At 44.7% G+C, this 20,546-nt stretch overlaps 1 protein-coding gene and 5 non-coding genes across 6 annotated transcripts; all 6 read left to right on the top strand.

The window, feature by feature from the left end:
- The first annotated feature begins 15,173 nt into the window (after positions 1-15,173).
- On the top strand, positions 15,174-20,546 carry NOP56 (NOP56 ribonucleoprotein). Its single transcript, XM_010591574.3, has 12 exons — positions 15,174-15,246; positions 15,401-15,490; positions 15,884-15,998; positions 16,675-16,836; positions 17,002-17,200; positions 17,540-17,727; positions 17,810-17,961; positions 18,128-18,228; positions 18,592-18,740; positions 18,966-19,087; positions 19,272-19,409; positions 20,084-20,546. Exons 1-12 carry the CDS (start codon positions 15,244-15,246, stop codon positions 20,462-20,464), a joined length of 1,800 nt encoding a protein of 599 aa, XP_010589876.1. The 5' UTR covers positions 15,174-15,243; the 3' UTR covers positions 20,465-20,546.
- LOC111751162 (small nucleolar RNA SNORD110) lies at positions 16,447-16,514 on the top strand. The gene has a single exon (XR_002786249.1). It is a non-coding gene; the product is annotated as a small nucleolar RNA SNORD110 (small nucleolar RNA).
- On the top strand, positions 17,306-17,435 carry LOC111751154 (small nucleolar RNA SNORA51). The gene has a single exon (XR_002786241.1). It is a non-coding gene; the product is annotated as a small nucleolar RNA SNORA51 (small nucleolar RNA).
- LOC111751161 (small nucleolar RNA SNORD86) lies at positions 18,290-18,374 on the top strand. Its single transcript, XR_002786248.1, has one exon. It is a non-coding gene; the product is annotated as a small nucleolar RNA SNORD86 (small nucleolar RNA).
- Positions 18,808-18,878, top strand: LOC111751153 (small nucleolar RNA SNORD56). The gene has a single exon (XR_002786240.1). It is a non-coding gene; the product is annotated as a small nucleolar RNA SNORD56 (small nucleolar RNA).
- On the top strand, positions 19,132-19,202 carry LOC111751152 (small nucleolar RNA SNORD57). The gene has a single exon (XR_002786239.1). It is a non-coding gene; the product is annotated as a small nucleolar RNA SNORD57 (small nucleolar RNA).

Raw genomic sequence — 20,546 nt, 5'->3', positions numbered from 1 at the left:
TGAGGTTCCCACGTCTCTCTGCTGGCTTCTCTATCTCAAAAGAGATTCGCTTAAAAGACTATCTAATTTTGTAGACCTCATCAATGTAACGGCAGCTAATCCATCTTACTACATCATAGTGATAGGATTTACAACACATAAGGAAATCACATCAGATGATAAAATGTTAGACAATCATAATACTGGTAATCATGACCTAGCCAAGTCGACAGCTATTTTGGGGGGCACAATTCAATCCATGACATATATATATATAAAACCACAATTTAAAATAAGACAAAACAAAGAACAGAGTGGGCAGGAACTTTATTCCTTTTGATTCCTAGGGAATGAAAAAAAAAACTGAAATATGATCTTCAAGGACAAAATTAGCAGGTGTGTGAGTGCCATCACATTTGTAAGCCGGGCTTGTTTTGGGGTGCTAAGGACTGCTATTGAAGATAGTTCTCTGCAGTCTAGTGTGATATAATTTATTCTTCAATGCAGTACTGGTTTGGAAAAGCTGAAGAAAGTGCCAGGGTCAGAGTTGAAGCAAGTGAGGTATAAAACCACTGCCGTCAAGTTGATTCTGACTCATAGCAACCCTATAGGACAGAGTAGAACTGCCCCGTAGAGTTTCCAAGGAGCACCTGGCAGATTCGAACTGCCAACCTTTTGATGAACAGCCGTAGCACTTAACTACTACGCTGCCAGGGTTTCCATTCCACACAGCATATACAGTGGAACATGTCAGAGCAGGAATTCAAAGGGGTTGCCTCGTTTTTCCAGGTCTCGCAAATTTTCTGCCTTTGAGAGGGTGCAGTCTTACCCTTTCCTGTCATTCTCTATTGGTGGCAAATATTTTAGTTTTCCTCCTCTGACGGTGAGACACAGCCCCCACAATGTTGTATTAAAAATCCTGTTGCCTTTGCTGGGCTCCCCACATGCCAGCTTTGCATTTGAATCCTGCTTTTGCTGGTGGGTATTTTGCTGGGAGGTTATACCTAAACCCCAGTGCACCCGCGTAGTATGATTAAGAACGTTGCTGCCGTAACTTGCATGAACTCCCTTGTTGTCAGCCCCTTAAAAGTAACTTGCCTGCCTGCCTTTGGGGAGCAGTCTTGGCGGCAGCAGCTCCGACTGACTCCTTTTCCTTGTACGATGAATAAAGGTGCCTTTCCTGTTCTCCCACCTCGGTCTCTCATTTATTGGCCAGTATCAGTCATGCCAATCAAGAACCTGGGGCTTCCACCCAGTAACCCAGATTTCCACCTTACACCGGCTCCGGCTTTTGCAGGTTTTACTGTACCTCTATCACCTAACCAAGCAGCCTTGGTGGTGCAATGCTCAAGAGCTTGGCTGATAACCAAAATGTTGGTGGTTTGAACCCACCCAGCAGCTCTGTGGGAGTAAGACCTGGCGATCTCCTTCCTCCTATAAAGATTACAGTCTAGGAAACCCTGGGGGCAGTTCTACTCTGACATAATGGGCCGCTAAGATTGGAATCGACTCAACGGCACACAACATCACCTAACCGTGTCTGGAAACTGGGCCATATAAACCCAACCTCCAAATTCTATTGTGAAGATTCAGTCAGTTAATGCATGTAAGACTAAGTGCCAAGGCTTTTGTTAAGTGCTCCATAAATAATACATATTATCCCTGGCATGCATAAGATCAAATATCCTCAGGCTCAGGTTATGAACACAAACAGTAGCAAATATTACAAACAGAACTTTTTTACGTTATAACCCTAATCAATTGCTGGGCTTCGGAAGCTGTGCCAGGTAGTCACTCCAAAAAAGGATGAGAAATGCTGGGCTAAATGATCTTCCAGGATGTTTTTCATTCTTCTGTGTCTGTTGTTTAAAATATGGTATATACATGTAACACAGTACCAAAGAAAGTTGTGAGAGTTCTTTCTACTTTTTAGAAAAGGCTTCAGGAACACTAGAAGCCTTTTCAATGTTTATTTGAAGATTTTCTTTTGCAAAGTGAGCGTGAGGTGTTGCCACCTTGTGGTTACTTTACATATTTTCATTTTTTGAAGCTCTCCCTATTCACTGGAATTAAAATACCACATTCCATTTCTGTAAGTCCCTATTAACCAAAGAGCCAAACCAAACCCAGTGCCGTCGAATCGGTTCCGACTCATAGCAACCCTATAGGACAGGGTAGAACTGCCCCATAGAGTTTCCAAGGAGCGCCCGGTGGATTTGAACTGCCGACCCTTGGGTTAGCACCTGTTGCACTTAACCACTACACCACCAAGGTTTCCAAGTCCCTATTAGTGGTGCCCAAAGTAAAAATTCTGGGCTAATTTACACCAAAATGACACAGTTAGCCATAGTCTGAGCTAAGTGAAGGAGTAGAGATGATATATAGTGGCTGATTCCTTCCCAGTGGGTGAAGAGTTTTATATACACAGAAAAAGAAAAGGGTGCCATGTGCGACACGGCTCTAAATCTTGACCTGGAGCTTGGAAGCCCACCACTCCCATCAGACCTCCTGCCCACGCAGGACAACCTCCCAGTTGGCCTCCTTGCACATCGCCTCCAAATTAATCTCCAGTCAGACACTGCTGATGGAGAATCAAGAGTTTCATCAGACTCAAAACCACACATCCTGGCTTTCATGCAAGCTTTCTTATGTTCTGGATCCTTCTGTCTTCTGTCCAACTATCCAGGTTGAATTCCAAGTCTCTAGCAGTTTTTCTCTTATTTCTGGCTTTTGCTTCCATCCTCTCTCCATCTCTACATGACCTATACATTATTCCATGAATATATAAAATTCTTTCTAGCTATGAAGGCTTCTTCAGGAGTACAAGGCTGTCTTCTGCTTAAATGTCACCTCTACACTGAGGCCTTTTATACAACAATGTGACATTCCTTAACACTTATTCACATCTGACGGGCTACGTATTTACTTGATCATCCATTTCCCTCTTTAGAATGTAAACCCCTTGCTGGAAGGGACTTGGCTTTATTTATTGCTTTATCCCCAGCACCTAGAAAGATCTGTGGCATGAAACAGGCATGCAAAACTTTTCTGATTGATCGATTCTGTAGCTTCTTCAACATCAAGAGTTGATAGTCATTTCCTCATCTGTAAAAGAGGAGACTGTTGGATCTCACAGTCTCTAAGGAGCCCTCTAGCTCAAAACATTCATGTTTTCAGGGGCCCAAGAAAGACCACTGAGTCAAATTGGCTAATTTGAGTTCTAAGAACTTTAGTAGATGTGGCTTTGAGCTAATTTCTCTGTTCACACACCACTTACCACCACTCCAATCTTCATGTCTGTTAGGTCTGCAGATTAAAGCAAATGTTCTGGGCCTGAAGCACATACAGTGATGCCAGCTGTCAGGGCCACACCACCACTTAAAAAACTGCGTTGACAAACACCAGAAGAGAAACTAGATAAGTGAGAGCTCCTAAAAATCAAACACCTATGCTCATGCAAAGACTTCACCAAAAGACTAAAAAGATTACCTACAAACTGGAAAAAAGTTTTTAGCTATGACATTTCCGACCAGTGTCTGATCTCTAAAATCTACACGATGCTGCAAAAACTCAACTACAAAAAGACAAATAACCCAATTAAAAAACGGGCAAAGACCTTTCTGGAAACTTTCTGAAGGACTGTGGTGAAGGGAAATCTTCCCAGTGGGCAGAACTTTGAGCAATGCACCTGGTTGTTCACTTTGCTTGAAAGGACAAGTGGCCAAATGTATGGTTGTATACTGACTCATGGGCTGTGGCCAATGGTTTGGCTGGATGGTCAGGGACTTGGAAGGAACATGATCGGAAAATTGGAGACAAGGATGTATGGGGAAGAGATACGTGGATAAACCTCTCTGAATAGGCCAAAGAAGTGAAGATATTTGTGTTTCATGTGAATGTTCACCAAAGTGTGACCTCAGCAGAGTATGATTTTAACAATCAAGTGGATACGATGACAAGTTTTGTGGAAACAAGTCATCCTCTTTCCCCAGCTACTTCTGTCATTGCTCAATGGGCTCATGAACAAAGTGGCCATGGTGGTAGGGATGGAGGTTATGCATGGGCCCCGCAACACAGAGTTCCACACACCAGGGCTGAATTGGCTACAGCCATTGCTCATTGCCCATTGCCCAATCTGCCAGCCACAGAGACCAACACTGAGCTTCCAATGTGGCACCATCCCGCGAGGTGATCAACCAACGACCAGATGGCAAGTTGATTATATTGGCCCACTTCTATCATGAAAAGGGCAGCATTTTGTCCTTACTGGAATAGACAGTTACTCTGGATATGGATTTGCCTTCCCTTCACTCAATGCTTCTGCCAAAACTACCATCTGTGGATTTAAAGAAAGTCTTACCAACCATCATGGTATCCCTCACAGCATTGCCTCTGATTAAGAGACTTACCGCACAGCAAATGAAGTGTGGCAGTAGGCCCATGCTCATGGAATCCACTGGTCTAACCGTGTTTCCATTCATCCTGAAACAGCTGACTTGATAGAATGATGGAATTGCCTCCTAAATACACAATTGAGGCACCAGCTAGTTGGCGATATCTTTCAGGGTTGGGGAAGTGTTTCCCAGGAGGCTGTATATGCTCTAAACCAGCATCCAATATATGATGCCATTTCTCCCATAGCCAGAATTCATGGCTCCAGGAATCAACGGGTGGAAATAGGAGTGGCAGCACTCATTATTACCCCTAGTGAGTCATTCGCAAGATTTTTGCTCCCTGTCCCCGAGTCCTTATGCTCTGCAGGTCTAGAGGTCTTAGTTCCAAAGGGAGGAATGCTCCCACCTGGAGACACAACACTGATTCCATTGAACTGGAAGCTAAGAATGCCCTCTGGCCATGTTGGGCTTCTTATGCCTCCAAATCAACAGGCAAAAAAGGGAGTTACCATACTGGCTGGTGTGATTGATCCTGATTACCAAGAGGAAATCAGATTGATGTTATATAACGGAGGTAAAGAAAAGCATGTCTGGAGTGCAGGAGATCCCTTAGGGCGTCCTCTAGTACTATCATGCCCTGCGAATAAAGTCAATGGAAAACGATAGCAACCCAATTCCAACATGACTAGTAATGGCCCAGACCCTTTGGGAATAAAAGTTTGGGTCACCCCACCAGGTAAAGAACCACGACCGGGGGAGGTGCTTTCTGAGGGCAAAGGGAATATGGAATGGGTGGTGGAAGGAGGTAGTTCTAAATACCAGTTATGGCCATATGACCAGTTGCAGAAACAAGGACTATAAATGTTCTGAGTATTTCTGCTTTGTATGTGTGCACCAAATGTTTTTGTTTTCTTCACTTATAAAATATAAGATGTAAACGGAGCTAGTGCCCCATTTTCATTTGGGCATGTTTTAGTTGTATCATGTTGGATGTAAGTATGACTTTGTAACTGTCTTCATTCAGAGATTATGTATGTTTTGGGAGATGTGTACAGGTGCCAAATTGACAGGAGTTGGGCTGTGATGGGTAAGATTGTCAACTTGGCTGGGTCATGATTATCAGTGTTTATATGTGATCACCCCCAGGTGACCACCCCCATGATGTGAGTTGGCAATCAGTTGAAAGAGAGTTTCCTTGGGCGTGTAGCCTGCCTCTGAATATAAGTGGATGTTCTGGTATTTGCCTGCTCTGGATCCTGCAGCTGCCTCTTGTTCATCTGACCTCCTATTCTTGGGACTTGAGCTAGAAGCTTACCTGCCAGTCTTGGGATTTGTTGATCTTCACAGCCTGTGAGCAAGAGTCCTGCTCTCCAACCTGCTGATCTAGGGTTCACCAGCCCCTGTAGCTATGTGAATCAGAAGAAGCTTTGCAGACTTGCCTGCCAATCTTGGGATTCATCAATCTTCGCATCCTGTGAGCAAGAGCTCTGCTCTCCAACCTGCCAATCTTGGGTTCGCCAGCCCCTACAGCTACGTGAATCAGGAGAAGCCTCTATCCTGATCCATGGACTTGGGATGTTCCAGTCTTTATAATAGTGTGAGCTGTTTCCTTGATATACATCTCTCTCTATATACTCCACTGGTCTCACCCCTTCAGGAGCAAGGGAAAATGAAGAAAACTAAAGATACAAGGGAAAGGTTAGCCCAAAGGACTAATGGACCACATCTACCATGGCCTCCACCAGACTGAGTCCAGTACAACTTGATGGTGCCTGGGTATCGCCAATGATTGCTCTATAGGGATCATGATAGAGGGTCCCAGGCAGAGCTGGAGAAAAATGTAGAACAAAATTCTAACTCATAAAAAAAAACCAGGCTTACTGGCCTGACAGAGACTAGAGAAAACCTGAGAGTACGGCCCCTAGACACCCTTTTAGCTCAGTAATGAAGTCACTCCCAAGGTTCACCCTTCAGCCAAAGATCAGATAGGCCCATAAAACAAAACAAGACTAAAAGGGCACACCAGCCCAGGGGCAAAGACTAGAAGGCAGGAGGGAACAGGAAAGCTGGTAATAAGGAAACCAAGGTCGAGAACGGAGAGTGTTGACACATCGTGGTGTTGGTAACCAATGTCGCAAAACAATATTTGTACTGTTTAATGAAAAACTAGTTTGTTCTGTAAACCTTCATCTAAAGTACAATAAAAAAAAATTAAAAAAAAAAAAACGGGCAAAGATATGAACAGGCACTTCACTAAAGAAGACATTCAGGTAGCTAACAGACACATAAGGAAATGCTCATGATCATTAGCCATTAAAGAAATGCAAATCAAAACTACAATGAGATTCTATCTCACTCCAACAAGGCTGGCATTAATTCAAAAAACACAAAATAATAAATGTTGGAGAGTTTGTAGAGAGACTGGAACGGTTATACACTGCTGGTAGGAATGTAAACTAGTACAACCACTTTGGAAATCAATTTGGCACTTCCTTAAAAAGCTAAAAATAGAATTGCCACAGATCCAGTAATCCCACTCCTTGGAATATATCCTAGAGAAATAAAAGCCTTTACACGAACAGATATATGCACACCCATGTTCACTGCAGCACTGTTTATAATAGCAAAAAGATGGAAGCTACCAAGGTGCCCATCAATGGATGACTGGATACATAAATTATGGTATATTCACACAATGGAATACTATGCATCGATAAAGAACAATGATGAATCCGTGAAACATTTCATAACATGAAGGAATTTGGAAGTCATTATGCTGAGTGAAATTAGTCAGTTGCAAAAGGACAAATATTGTTACGAGACCACTATTATAAGAACTCAAGAAATAGTTTAGACAGAGAAGATAATATTCTTTGATCGTTACAAGAGTAGGGAGGGAAGGAGACTGTTTTTTGGATTAATGCCAGCTTTGTTGGAGTGAGATAGAATCTCATTGCAGTTTTAATTTGCATTTCTCTAATGGCTAATGATCATGACCATTTCCTCATGTATCTGTTAGCTACCTGAATATCATCTTTAGTGAAGTGCCCGTTCATAGATAGTAGACAAGAACTATTTTAGGTGAAAGGAAAGACAACACACAGTACAGGAGAGGTCAGCACAACTGGACTAAACCAAAAGCAAAGAAGTTTCCTGAATAAACTGAACACTTTGAAGGCCAGCATAGCAGGGGCTGGGGTTTGGGGACCATGGTTTCAGGGGACATCTAGATCAGTTGGCATAATAAAATCTATTAAGAAAACATTCTGCATCCCACTTTGGAAAGTGGCATCTGGGGTCTTAAATGCTAGCAAGAGGCCATCTAAGATGCACCAATTGATTTCAACCCACCTGGTGCAAAGGAGAATAAAGAACACCAAAGACACAAGGTAATTATGAGCCCAAAAGACAGAAAGGGCCACATAAATCAGAGACTACATCAGCCTGAGACCAGAAGAACTAGATGGTGCCCGGCTACAACCAATGACTACTGTGACAGGGAACACAACAGAGAACTCCTGAGGGAGCAGGAGAGCTATGGGATACAGACCTCAAATTCTCGTAAAAGACCAGACTTAATGATCTGACTGAGGCTAGAAGGACCCCGGAAGTCATGGTCCCCAGACCTTCTGTTAGCCCAAGACAGGAACCACTCCAAAAGCCAACTCTTCAGACAGGGATTGGACTGGACAGAAGGAAACCCTGGTGGTGTAATGGTTAAGTGCTACGGCTACTAACCAAAGGGTTGGCAGTTCAAATCCGCCAGGGGCTCCTTGGACACCCTATGAGGCAGTTCTACTCTGTCCTATAGAGTCGCTATGAGTCAGAATCGACTCGACGGCACTGGGTTTGGTTTCGTTTTTTTGGTATAGGACAGAAAATGATACCAGTGAGGAGTGAGCTTCTTGGATCAAGTAGACACAGACTATGTGGGCAGCTCCTGTCTGGAGGGGAGATGAGAAGGCAGAGGGGACAGAAGCTGGCTGAATGGACATGGAAATAGAGGGTGGAGAGGAGTGTGCTGTCTCATGATGGGGACAGCAACTAGGAGTATATAGCAAGGTGTATATAAATTTTTATATGAGAGATTGACTTGATTTGTAAACTTTCACTTAAAGCACAATAAAAATAAAAAAAGAAAAACTGGGTTGAAGTTGACAGAACCTGGAATAATATAATCATGATAGTAAATCTGAGGCTAGGAAGCTCACCAGCTTGTGGCTCTCCAAAATTGTTTTGCTCAATAGCCTCTTGCCTATTCACCCAAAAGGTAAGTCATGTCCTTTACAATGCAAACCTGGGTGCTAACAGACAGAGGTGGGTGGCAGGATTTTTTTCAAAGAGATGGAAGAGGAAATAAATAATAGTTCCTCTAAGAACCTGATACCCTGATACCAAGACTAGTACAGGGCAATGTGAGAAATGAAAATTACGGGTAATCTCACTCATGAACATCAGTGTAAAACTCTATGTAAAATATTACCTAAATACATATAGCATTCATTTAAAAATGTATTATGGCTATATTTTTACATACTTTCCTTTTTTGAAGCTCTCCCTATTCACTGGAATTAAAATAGCACATTCCATTTCTGTAAGTCCCTACTGATGGCATCCAAAGTAAAAATTCTGGGCTAACTTACATCAAAATGACACAGCTAGCCATAATCTGAGCTAAGTGAAGGAGGAGAGATGATATAGAGTGGCTGAACCCTTCCCAGGGATATATTTTTTCCAGGAACGCAAAGTTGTTTACTATTCAAAATAAGTCAACATAAATCAGCATATTAATAGATTAAAAGACAAAAATCACACCACCTCAATAGATGCAGAAAAATCTATTGATAAAATTCAGCATCTTTTCATGATTTAAAAAACAAAGAAAAAATTTTTAAGAACTAGAAAGGAACTTCCTTAACATGATAAATTATATATACCACAAAATTGCAGGGATGATTATTTTTTCTCAATGAGCAGAATTCAGCATCTGTCACTTTGTCAGACAGTGGTGGCTTACATGTTGGTGTGATGCTGGAAGCTATGCCACCAGTATTTCAAATACTGGCAGGGTCACTCATGGTGGACAGGTTTCAGCAGAGCTTCCAGACTAAGACTAAGAAGATGGATCGGAAATCTACGTCTGAAAATTTTGGCCAGTGAAAACCCTATGAATAGCAGCAGAACATTGTCTGATATAGTGCTGGAAGATGAGACCCTCGGGTTGGAAAGCACTCAGAATACAATTGGGGAAGAGCTGCCTCCTCAAAGTCAACCTTAATGACATGGATGAAGTAAAGTTTTCGAGACCTTCGTTTGCTGATGTGGCACAACTCAAAGCAAGAAAAAACAGCTGCAAACATCCATTAATAATAGGAACTCGGAATTTATGAAGTATGAATCTAGGAAAACTGGAAGTCATCCAAAATGAAATGGAATGCATAAACGTCGATATCCTAGGCATTAGTGAGCTGCAGTAGACTGGTATTGGCCATTCTGAATTGGAAAATCATATGGTCTACTATGCGAAGAATGACAAATTGAAGACGAATGGTGTCGCATTCATCGTCAAAAAGAACATTTCAAGATCCATCCTGAAGTACAACGCTGTCAGTGATAGGATAATAGCCATACTCCTATAAAGAAGACCAGTTAATACGATTATTCAAATCCATGCACCAACCACTAATGCCAAAGATGAAGAAACTGAAGATTTTTACCAACTTCTGCAGTCTGAAATTAATCAAACATACCATCAGGGTGCATTGATAATTACTGGTTATTGGAATGCGAAAGGTGGGAACACAGAAGAAGGATCAGTGTTTGGAAAACATGGCATTGGTGACAGAAACAATGCCAGAGACCACATGATAGAATTTTGCAAGACCAACGACTTCTTCATTACAAATAGGTTTTTTCAACAATATAAATGGTGATTATATGCATGGACCTCACCGGATGGAAAACACAAGGTTGATTACACAGTGGGAAGAGACGATAGAAAAGCTTAATATCATTAGCTGGAACAATGCCAGGGGCTGACTGCAGAACAGATCATCAATTGCTCACATGCAAGTTCAAGTTGAAGCTGAAGAAAATTTTAGAAGTCCACAAGAAACAAAATATAGCCTTGAGTATATCCCATCTGCATCTGGAGACCATTTCAGGAACAGATTTGATGCTTTGAACACTAACGACCAAAGACTAGATGAACTGTGGAATGACATCAAGAACATAATACATGAAGAAAGCATGAGGTCATTAAAAAGACGGGAAAGAAAGAAAAGACCAAAATAGATGTCAGAAGAGACTCTGAAATTTGCTCTTCAACATAAAGTAGCTAAAGCAAATGGAAGAAATGAGGAAGTAAAAGAGCTGAACAGATGATTTCAAAGGGTGGCTCGAGAAGACAAAATAAAGTAATATTATGAAATGTACAAAGACCTGGAGTTAGAAAACCAAAAAGGAAGAACACACTTGGCATTTCTCAAGCTGAAAGAACTGAAGAAAAAAATTCAAGCCTCGAGTTGAAATACTGAAGGATTCTATGGCCAAAATAATGAATGACACAGGAAGCATCATAAGATGGAAGGAATACACAGTCACTGTACCAAAAAGAATTGGTTGACATTCCACCATTTCAGGAGGTAGCATATGATCAAGAATCAATGGTACTGAAGGAAGAAGTCCAAGCTGCACTGAAAACACTGGCATAAAACAAGGCTCCAGGAATTGATGGAATACCAATTTAGACGTTTCAACAAACAGATGGAGCGCTGAAGGTGCCCACTCATCTATGCCAAGAAATTTGGAAGACAGCTACCTGGCCAACGAACTGGAAGAGATCCATATTTGTACCCATTTCAAAGAAAGGTGATCCAACAGAATGTGGAAATTATCAAACGATACCATTAATATCACATGCAAATAAAATTTTGCTGAAGATAATTCAAAAATGCAGCAGTACCTTAATAGGGAACTGCCAGAAATTCCAGTGAGATTCAGAAGAGGATGTGGAACAAGGGTTATCACTGCTGATGTCAGATGGATCTTGGCTGAAAGCAGACAATACCAGAAAGATGCTTACCTGTATTTTATTGACTATGCAAAGGCATTCAACTGTGTGGATCATAACAAATTATGGATGACATTGCGAAGAATGGGAATTCCAGAGCACTTAATTGTGCTCATGCAGAACCCGTGCATAGACCAAGAGGCAGTCATTCCAACAGAACAAGAGGATACTGAGTGGTTTAAAATCAGGAGAGGTGTGCGTCAGGGTTGTGCCCTTTCATCATACTTTTTCAATCTGTATGCTGAGCAAATAATCCGAGAAACCAGGTTATATGAAGAAGAACATGGCATCAGGATTAGAGACTCATTAGCCACCTGCGATATGCAGATGACAACCTTGCCTGCTGAAAGAGAAGAGGACTTGAAGCACTTACTGATGAAGATGAAAGACTACAGCCTACAGTATGGATTACACCTCAACATAAAGAAAACAAAAATCTTCACAACTGGACAAATAAAGTAACATCATGTCAAATGGAGAAAAGTTTGAAGTTGCCAAGGATTTCATTTTACTTGGATCCACAATCAACAGCCATGGAAGCAGTGGTCAAGAAATCAAAAGACGCATTGCATTGGGCAAACTGGCTGCAAAAGACCTCTTTAAAGTATTGAAAAGCAAAGATGTCGCCTTGAGGACTAAAGTGTGCCTGACCCAAGCCATGGTGTTTTCAATCACCTCATATGCATGGAAAGCTGGACAATGAATAAGGAAGACAGAAGAATTGACACTTTTAAATTGTGGTGTTGGTGAAGAATATTGAATATACCATGGACTGCAAAAAGAACAAATAGATCTGTCTTGGAAGAAGTACAACCAGAATGCTTCTTAGAAGGGATGGCAAGGCTACGTATCATGCACTTTGGACATGTTATCAGAAGGTATCAGTCCCTGGAGAAGCACATCATGCTTGTTAGAGGGTCAGTGAAAAAGAGGAAGACTCTCAACAAGATGGATTGACACAGTGGCTGCAACAATGGGCTCAAGCATAGCAACGACTGTGAAGACAATGCAGGACTGGGCAGTGTTTTGTTCTGTTGTGCGTAGGGTTGCTAAGAGCTGGAACCAACTCAACAGCACCTAACAACAACAACAACATGGGGCTGCAGTCAGATAGATGGCAGGAGGGACTGGAACATCCCAAATGGCTTCACTTGCAGGTCTTGTACTTTAACGTATATTAGATGGCTGTAAGGATGGGCTCAGCTTGGACACTGGGAAAGGTAGACCTCTGCCCCTCTCCATGTGGTCTCTCCAGCAGAGTAGCTGAACTTCCAAAGCAACTCAAGGCTCTCAATAATGCAAAAGGCTGAAGCCTAGAGCTGGCAGAGAATCATATTCTGGTTAAAGCTTGGTTTAGAACACTTAGGGTAAGTCACAGAACCAGCCCAGTCAAACGTGCGGAAGAGCAGGGGACTAACAAGGCCATGATACGAGGAGGCACAGACCACTAGCGGCCTTCTTTGGAAACTAGCTACCATAGGTGATTCCATGATACCAAGGCCCTTAACATTTCCATTTCTTCCTGCCACTATGAGTACTCACAAACAGAACATGACTGGATGTTCTGTCTGGAAAGATCATTCTGGCAATGGAGAGGAAGACGGCTAGGAGAAGGGGAAACCAAAGGTTTTGCGAAAGTACACTTTGGTGGTGAAGACCTGAAGCGGGCAAGGAGCGGTGGGCTCAGTGAGCAGTCTGCGGGGAGGGGACAGGTGGTCTGTAACGTCCCAGGGTGTGGAGACGCCATCTGGGGCAGGGTTAGGAAGCACGGGGGAGGGCAATGGGAGAGAGGAAGCCAAAGGAATATTTGTGGCATTTAGGCCATAATCACATTTAATTGTTAGCATTCGTAACGTACTAGTTGAAGTGCACTTTTCTACAGTCATCAGCAAACTATTTCAGCACAGCTACTTCACAGCAAGAGGATGTGAATCTAACCCAAATATGACTAATTAACTTTGAGCCCAGTGGGTGACTCTCTAGTTTTTTATATCCTGACCTAATACACAGTAATGTGTGCATATATATATATATATATGTACCAGAATATACCAGTTGTCATGGCAACCCCATGTGTTTCAGAGTAGAACTTACTGTGATCTTTCAAAAGCAGATCACCAGGCCTTTCTTCCGAGGCACTCTAGGTATATTTGAAAACTTTGCACCACCCAGGGACTCCTTTGTATGTATGCATGTAAGTGTATACACATACATACATATACACATATATACATTTGTATGACTGCTGAGGCAAAAGTTTTCCAAATCACTATCCCTTACTCTATTCTCTTTAATCTTTTTTTTTTTTTTTTTAATGCTGGCCATGACTGAGTAAATTAATTCTGCAATCCATTAATGGACTCTGACTTCTGGTTTGAAAATCTCAGCCCCAGTAAAGAAACACCTGAAACTCCAGGAAGATTTTGGATGAAGTATAGAAGTAATACACTAAATTAAAGTCACTGCATTAATATTCTCCACTACATTTTGGAATCATCTATTTAATTTGCTATTTTAAGTATCTATTTTATACATTTTTTTTATACGGTTTAAGAGAATTTAACATACCGGATTATGTAATAATCCATTTTTGCAACTCCATTCTAAAATGTGAAATAAACTAATTCAGACTCGTGATAAATTGGTAAACACACAGAATGCAAACATTTCAAAAGCAATATTGAGATTATGAAGTTTTAAAAATCACTGCCCATATTTTTAAGTTCCATGGGTTCTGTTTGTCAAGTAACTTAATCGCTTAAGAAGAAAATAAATGTCTTATATTTATAAATGCAGTCTAATTGTGGGAACTTTAAATTATTAAGTTCCCTTGAAATTATTATTTAAATTCACCAGGAAACTTGCTACTTAAGGGACGATTTATAACTCTAAAATTAACTATTAAAGCCAGAGTAATTTCAAAACAGTCTTCTGCGTGCCCCAAAGCCTCCCTGGAGTACGGGAAAGCAGCTCGCCTCACTCGGATGTGAAGAATCTAGGACCGTCCACGCGGGCGAGCAACACGTGGCTCTGCAAAAGGAGCTGGGGAGCAGGAAACCGTCCCAGCAACAAGTGGTATGGTCTTTTCTACTTTACTGCCACCCTCATTAAAAGCAACAATAATAAGTTTACAATTGCTTTTTAAACATAAAAAAAAAAAACAACCCCAAGAGGCACGTTTCTTGCAGGGTCTACGCCGGCTGGCCCCAAACCCGGTTCCAGTCCCGGGAAGGAGGAAAAGGTGCGCGGCCTGCGGGGCTTGGGGGGCGGGCTGGGGGAGGGAGAGTCGCCCCTGAAGGGCAGGCGGGTACGGAGAACCCTGCGGGACGTGGAAGGAGGGGTATGGGATCCAAGACCACCCGTGGAGCCCAGAGCGGGCTCCGCCACCGTTTCTGTAGGGATGGTCGCCACGCCCCATGCAGTGCAGCCCACACCTATTTCACAGAGCTCTGCTGCCTGTAACTTATATGATCAAAACATGAAGAACCTGGACTGTTATCCAGAAAAAAGCGCTTTTGCGGCCTGCAGCGCCCGGCCTCACCCCGCTCAGCCCCGGCAACCGCGCCAGCCCGCTGCAGCAAGGCCGGAAAAGGCCGGCTACCCCTTGGCGCCACTCTCCCCACACGCCGCCCTCGCCCTCTAGGCGATACCATCCCAGATGCACCCCTCCGGAGGACCCGAAATGGTGCCGTCCTCGGCCTCTGATTGGCTGACTCGGCGAGGGCGTGGCCTCCGGGGCCAGGTTCCGCGCGCTGGAGCCCGCTCGCCGCATTGCGAGCCGGGCAAGGAGCGAGCGCCATGGTGAGGGCTGGTTGTGGGTTGCGGGCGAGGCGAAGGCCGTGGCCTGGGCCCAGGCTTTGGCGCGGACCTAGGCCCAGCCGGTGTCTGCCTTGGGATCGGGGGCCCGGCGAACGCTGGGCCCGCGCTGATGCTCGAGCCCCGGCTTCCGTTCCAGGTGCTGCTGCACGTGCTGTTTGAGCACGCGGTCGGCTACGCGCTGTTGGCGGTAAAGGAGGTGGAGGAGATCAGCTTGCTGCTGCCGCAGGTGAGTGGAACCGGTGAGTTCGGCAGCCGGAGGGGCTGCAGCGCGGTCGGGCGAGTCCCAGCGCAGGCCCCAGCATGCACCGCGCGTTCCCACGTGGTCGGCTGTGTCGGGTGGGGGTGGGGAACGGGCCTGGAGAGCTGTAGAGCCAGGGTCCTCGCCTTGGTTCATGACAAGAATAACTTTAGGAGCTTTTTTAGATAAGCCATTTCTTTTCCATTACGGACTAAAGCAGAACCTTGAGAGATGGAGCCCAGGCATCCCTGTGTTTTAAACGCTTTCTAGGTGGTTCTTGGATGTGTCCAAGGCTGAGAACCTCGGCTTCACTGCGGTTTAGAGTCAAAATAGTCAAAGAGTGTCGGGAGGAAACCGCTCATCCTGTTTCTCCCACCCCAGGTGGAGGAGTGCGTGCTCAATCTGGGCAAGTTCCACAACATCGTTCGTCTCGTGGCCTTTTGTCCCTTCGCCTCCTCCCACGTTGCCTTGGAAAATGCCAACGCCGTGTCCGAAGGTGAATTGGCCACCCCGAAGTTTTAGGGGAGATAGGATATGTGATTCCTGCTGCAGTTCTCTTGGGGGATTTGTGATAAAAAAAAAAAAACGAAATGCTGTCATATTTAAAGCTATCTCTAGAATCGAGATTTTGTTTTCTTACGAGTATTGGGGTGGTAAATAATTCTTAAATGAAATCTTGGGTGGGTGGGGGACCCCGGTTTAAAGCCCATTTGTGCCCGAAGCTTGCCTAAACCCAGTCACCTGAAGGGTTCCCTGCTGCATCATTCATGTAGTTGAATACATGTAAGCCAAGAAGACTGTTCTGAAACAGTTGTGGTCCCAGGAGACAAATAAGATACTTGCTGCTTTTATCATGCTGGAGCTTGTGTTTTAAGCTTTATTTGTATATTCCAAACTGGTGCTGTTGGACCTGAGCCCTGTTCCTCCCCTAGTTGAGCCAGGCTTTGCAGTGATGACTTGTGTCTGTCAATCCCCTGAGTGCAGTCACTGATGTCTCCATGTCTCTGAGCAATGCCTGAAGGGGGAGGGTGCCTAGGCATGGCATCCCAGCATGCTCTGCAGAACCAGTTTAAGATCTGCTATCACTTAATCAGCTCTGTAACAAGACAGGATCCCTTCTATACTTTAAATGTCCTAAAGCATGTTAGTAAGAGCTGTTTTTTTACCCGGAGGTGTTGTTCATGAGGATCTTCGCCTGTTCTTGGAGACATACCTGCCATCCAAAAAAAAGAAAGTAGTCTTGGGAGTTGGGGACCCCAAGATTGGTGCTGCTATACAGGAGGAGTTAGGGTACAACTGCCAGACTGGAGGTGTGATAGCTGAGATCCTGCGAGGTGAGAACATCTGTGGCACTTATGCCATTCTTGACAAACTTGGCCGGGGAGGCGGGGGGGTGGCGTCCTGAAGGTGCTTAAGATTACTTCTGGAGGCCTTGCTTGCCTGATGGGTGCGGAGCTAGCTCAGGCCCTTTCCATGCTCATAGCCCTACCCTTCTCCAGGAATTCGCCTGCACTTCCATAATCTGGTGAAGGGTCTGACTGACCTGTCTGCTTGTAAAGCTCAGCTTGGTCTAGGACACAGCTACTCTCGTGCCAAAGTTAAGTTTAATGTGAACCGGGTGGACAATATGATCATTCAGTCCATTAGCCTTCTGGACCAGCTGGATAAAGACATCAATACCTTCTCTATGCGTGTCAGGTAAAGTACAGGGGCAGTCCCAGAAAGTGGGGTCTTTGGCCTGTAGTTTAGCTAATTTTGAATCCTTAGATCAGGTCTGGGAAGAACCAGGTGGGGTAGGGGTTTGGCCTCCTTGTGCTTACCACAGGCTGTGTTTTTGCACTGACTGTATAGAAAGGGGAGGCAGATAAAGTACCCCATATACACCTCAGCCCAGGCCTTGTGCCTGGTTTGTATTGTGAATGGGGCAACATGGCATTGAGGAGGCTTTAAATCTGACTGGTCCCATTTTTTTCAGACATGTAGTAGATAAGGGGAGATGTGGTAGCTGGTCTAGGGAGTGACTGTGGCTCCTTGCAGGGAGTGGTATGGCTATCACTTTCCGGAGCTGGTGAAGATTGTCAATGACAATGCCACGTACTGCCGCCTTGCCCAATTCATTGGAAACCGCAAAGAGCTGAACGAAGACAAGTTGGAGAAGCTGGAGGAACTGACTATGGACGGTGCCAAGGCCAAGGCCATTCTAGATGCCTCACGGTCTTCCATGGGTCAGTGCAGAGCCTGGCAGCCAGGTGTAACGTGTGGGGCTTTGAATGTCTGGTTCCTGCATTCACATTTGGTGTTCTCTAGGCATGGACATATCTGCCATCGACTTGATAAACATCGAGAGCTTCTCCAGCCGAGTGGTGTCTCTATCAGAATACCGCCAGAGCTTACATACTTACCTGCGCTCCAAGATGAGCCAAGTAGCCCCCAGCTTGTCAGCTCTCATTGGGGAAGCGGTATGTCATGGGGGGCTCGGGAATGTTACCATGTAAGTCTGCGCTGCTGTATTTTCTGACTTGCCATATCTTCCCTAGTTGTGCATGATGGGGAGGAGGTAAGCAGGGATTATGTAATTCTTAGGTCAGCAGTTTCAGCTTCTGACTTCTTTGTGTCTTTCTCCAGGTAGGTGCACGTCTCATTGCACATGCTGGCAGCCTCACCAACCTGGCCAAGTATCCAGCATCCACAGTGCAGATCCTTGGGGCAGAAAAAGCCCTGTTCAGGTACCAGTGAGGGCACCTGCCCACTTCAGGTGCCACTTCTGGTGCCCACTACTTGTTTGGGTATCACAGTGATGGCTGACCAGGGCCCCTGACCTATACAGACCTCTGCTATGGGGGTGATGGCCAGTCCTGGTGTCTGAGTGATTCCCAGGGCCCAGCAAAAGGGACCAAGCTTCCAGGTCAGCGACATTGATGCCTTTGTACCCCCTGCCTCTGGGAGCTGTGGGTTGGTGTGAGGTGGGGGAAGAGCCAATCCCAGCCTGAGACTCACTCAGAAGACTTGGGAAAGCGGGAGATAAGGAGCTGGCCTGACTATTGCAGTTGAAGTTTGATTTTACATTCTGCTGATCATTCTTCTCTCAGAGCCCTGAAGACAAGGGGAAACACTCCCAAATATGGACTCATTTTCCACTCCACCTTCATTGGCCGAGCAGCTGCCAAAAACAAAGGCCGCATCTCCAGATACTTGGCAAACAAATGCAGTATTGCCTCCCGAATTGATTGTTTCTCCGGTATGGGTGGGGGACAGAGGGCTGGGAGAGGGGGCCCGGGGGGAGGGGAGGCTGACTACCTTAGCTTCTACAATGATGGCAATATTTTTCGTCAACAGCAGTTCACCCAGTGAGTGTTGATACTTTGGGTCTGAGTAAAGCTGAGGGTAGAGGGAATACTACGGCAGATGGGTAGTTCATCCCTTCTAGAGCTGACAGGCTTTGCTTACCCCCATACACATCCAGAGGTGCCCACGAGTGTATTTGGGGAAAAGCTTCGAGAGCAAGTCGAGGAGCGGCTGTCCTTCTATGAGACTGGAGAGATTCCACGAAAGAATCTGGATGTCATGAAGGAGGCAATGGTTCAGGTCAGTTTGGGCTTTGTTGGGCAGGAAGAACCACAGCTGACTGTTGGAAGTGATGAACTGTCTTAGCCTGACTTTGTAAAGTGGAGGCAAAAAACTGATTTAATGAGCCTGATCCAACGAGGTGGGGAAGGCAGCCTGCAGGGATGGGGCTTCCCGTCCTTTTCAGCACTGTTTCTCTGGCCAGGCAGAGGAAGTGGCTGTGGAGATTGCTAGGAAGCTGGAGAAACAGGAGAAGAAACGCTTGAAGAAGGAAAAGAAGCGACTGGCTGCGATTGCACTCATGGCTTCAGAAAACAGCGGTAGTACTCCTGAGGAGTGTGAGGTCAGTGGGCAGGTCAGCCCCAGGTGAAGCTCCTTCAGCAGCCAAACAAAGGGTGTGATACCTCAAGCCATGGTCTTGAGTCCAGGCTTTTGGATTGAAACTTCTAAAACCATCTCTGTTGTATAGAAAAGACAAAGGTGCCGAGAGAACTTACTCGAGAGCCCAGAGAGTTAGTTGTATTTCCCACCTATTCCCGGGAGTCCTCAATCAGGGGGTAGTGTGAAGTCCTGCTATGCCTGTTATCAGGTCTAGAGGTGGTAGCCTTATACAGTGGGGATAGGGGCAAGGTTTTCAACATGCTAGCAGAATCCTCTTCCAGAGATTGCCAGTGAGTGCCCAGCTTGTTAACTTGTTTCAAGGGCTCCTCTGAAACCTGGCATGATGATAAAAGGTTCTGTTCTGACTAGCTTCTTTTACTGAGTATGGTGGATCTTCTATAAGATAAACAGTGGGTTTAGATATTTTTTCATCACATGGTCTCCCTAGTGGTGATAGCCTTTGGGGTGAATCTGCAAGTCATGTCCATACAAGTTTTTAAAATCCCAGAAATACTGAGCGATTCTAGCAGTGCTTCTACAAGTCTTCCTGCCCTGACTCCTTCGTCACTGATCCTGTGTGGGTGGGTGTGTTCATCCACTGGATGACACTGTTCTCATGTTCTCTCTCCCCTTTAGGAGACGGTTGAAAGACCCAGAAAGAAGAAAAAGCAAAGGCCCCAGGAGGCTCCACAGGAAAATGGAATGGAGGACTCATCTAGCTCAGTTCTCCCCAAACCCAAGAAAAAGAAGTCTCTTTCCAAGGCAGAGTTGGTTAGTAGTGATCTCGAAGAGACAGCTGTCAGCACAGGTTTCCCCAAGAGGAAGAAATCTTTGCCGAAAGAGGAACCAGCTAGTGATCCTGAAGAGGTGGTTAACAGTAGCAGCGTCCCCAAGAAGAAAAAGAAACTTTCTTCCAAGGAGGAGCCACTCAGCAGTGGACTTGAAGAGGCTGCTGGCAGCAAGAGCAGTAGCTCCAAGAAAAAGAAAAAACTCAAAAAAATATCCCAAGAAAATTAGAATGGACAATGGATATTCCCTGGGGGGTATACCCAAGGTGACTTCCCAACCCATCTCCCAATAAAAACAAAAATTCACAAAA

Source organism: Loxodonta africana, chromosome 24 (genome assembly GCF_030014295.1).
Source record: "Loxodonta africana isolate mLoxAfr1 chromosome 24, mLoxAfr1.hap2, whole genome shotgun sequence".
NCBI classification, from domain to species: Eukaryota; Metazoa; Chordata; class Mammalia; order Proboscidea; family Elephantidae; genus Loxodonta; species Loxodonta africana.
The sequence above is the reverse complement of the archived record's forward strand: the minus strand, read 5'-3'. Positions and strand labels throughout refer to the sequence as shown.